At 44.6% G+C, this 1,322-nt stretch overlaps 1 protein-coding gene across 1 annotated transcript; it reads right to left on the bottom strand.

The window, feature by feature from the left end:
* Positions 1–86: 86 nt before the first annotated feature.
* On the bottom strand, positions 87–1,123 carry LOC110035047. The gene has a single exon (XM_020739285.1). It carries the CDS (start codon positions 1,088–1,090, stop codon positions 383–385), a length of 708 nt encoding a protein of 235 aa, XP_020594944.1. The 5' UTR covers positions 1,091–1,123; the 3' UTR covers positions 87–382.
* Between the last annotated feature and the right edge of the window lie 199 nt (positions 1,124–1,322).

The following is a 1,322-nucleotide window of genomic DNA, read 5'->3' as shown; positions in this document are numbered from 1 at the left end:
TTCGGATGCATATTTTCTCCCGATTCATAATCCAACCCACTTTACCAATTCTAAAGCCTTCATGCTTAAGGTTACACAAACCAAAAGAAGCAGGTTCACAAATAACAAGCGTGTGCTGCGGTGCATTTCATTTCTTTCTTCTTTCCCATCTCTGCAAGTTGTCTAATAGACCTTAAAGCACCAACCTCCAAATAATCTTCACTTCCAATTCCATGATATATATTCAAACAAATTCATTAAAAAAAAATGTATTTGTGTTTTTTCAATCGATTGCAGGATCAAATAAATCCCTGCAGTAGCTCCATTAAAGTTCCAGTTGAGAAATTTGCAAAAGATAAAAGAAATGGAAGAAAAGATACACCAAACCCTTCCCAACTCTCCATCATCTCTTCGTCCTGCAACTCCTCGCCAACAAAACTCCACTAGGTGGACTAGTGAGCTCAATCTGGCATCGACCGTACAACCAATAGGAAAAGTGGCCAACCCCGAAGCTCGCCCTAACCCTAAACGTCCCCCTCACGGTAAACCAAACTCTATTAGTCCGTACCTGTCTCACAAGCTCCGCCGCAATCTCCGGCGGCAGGTAAACCTGGCTGGAAATCATGTGCAAGCCCAGAAGCTTCGCCTCACCGCTCCGCTGCACGAAGGGCTGAATCAGCTGCGCCGCGATGAGACGTTTGAGGAAATAGAGCTCGATGCTCGAGTACTCGAAGACGACATCGATCTTGGTGTTAGGGTTTGAGAAATTGACAAGGAAGGTGAGGTCGGCGTTGAGGTATGCGGCGGAATCGAGGTAGATCGCGTTTAGCGTCGCGGCGGTGGTGTCAAAGGAAGGGTTACGGGGTTTGATGATGAGGAAGATGATGAGAATGAGGACGACGGAAGCAATGAGGAGGAGGATGAGAATGACGCAGAGGAAGGCGGCGAACCAGATGAAGGGGTTGGTTCGATGGTGAGGGCGGAGGAGTGCGTGGGTTCTCGTGCGGCCGCCGGCGGAGTATTCAGGCGGATCGGATCGGAGAGATTTCATGGGGATGGTGGAGGATTTGAGAGGGTGGAAATGGAAGGGAGGAGGGGAGAGGGCTATCATCGAGCGTAGTTAGGGGAAAGGAAGGAGTGATGCTTACCTTCACCTTTCGGCTATAACACTCGAATATTTAATATTACATAAAAGTTTTAATTTTATTATTATTTAAAATAAAATATATTATAAATATAAATATCAAATTTTAGTTGTAAGACATGGAAATAAATAAAATTTGGGTGCAATGCATGCATGAAATTCCCCCAAGAAAATATGCATTTGCCTTTTTTTTTTTTTT

Source organism: Phalaenopsis equestris, unplaced genomic scaffold (genome assembly GCF_001263595.1).
Source record: "Phalaenopsis equestris unplaced genomic scaffold, ASM126359v1 Scaffold195586, whole genome shotgun sequence".
In the NCBI taxonomy this organism is placed as follows: Eukaryota; Viridiplantae; Streptophyta; class Magnoliopsida; order Asparagales; family Orchidaceae; genus Phalaenopsis; species Phalaenopsis equestris.
This window is presented reverse-complemented; position numbering and strand designations above follow the sequence as displayed.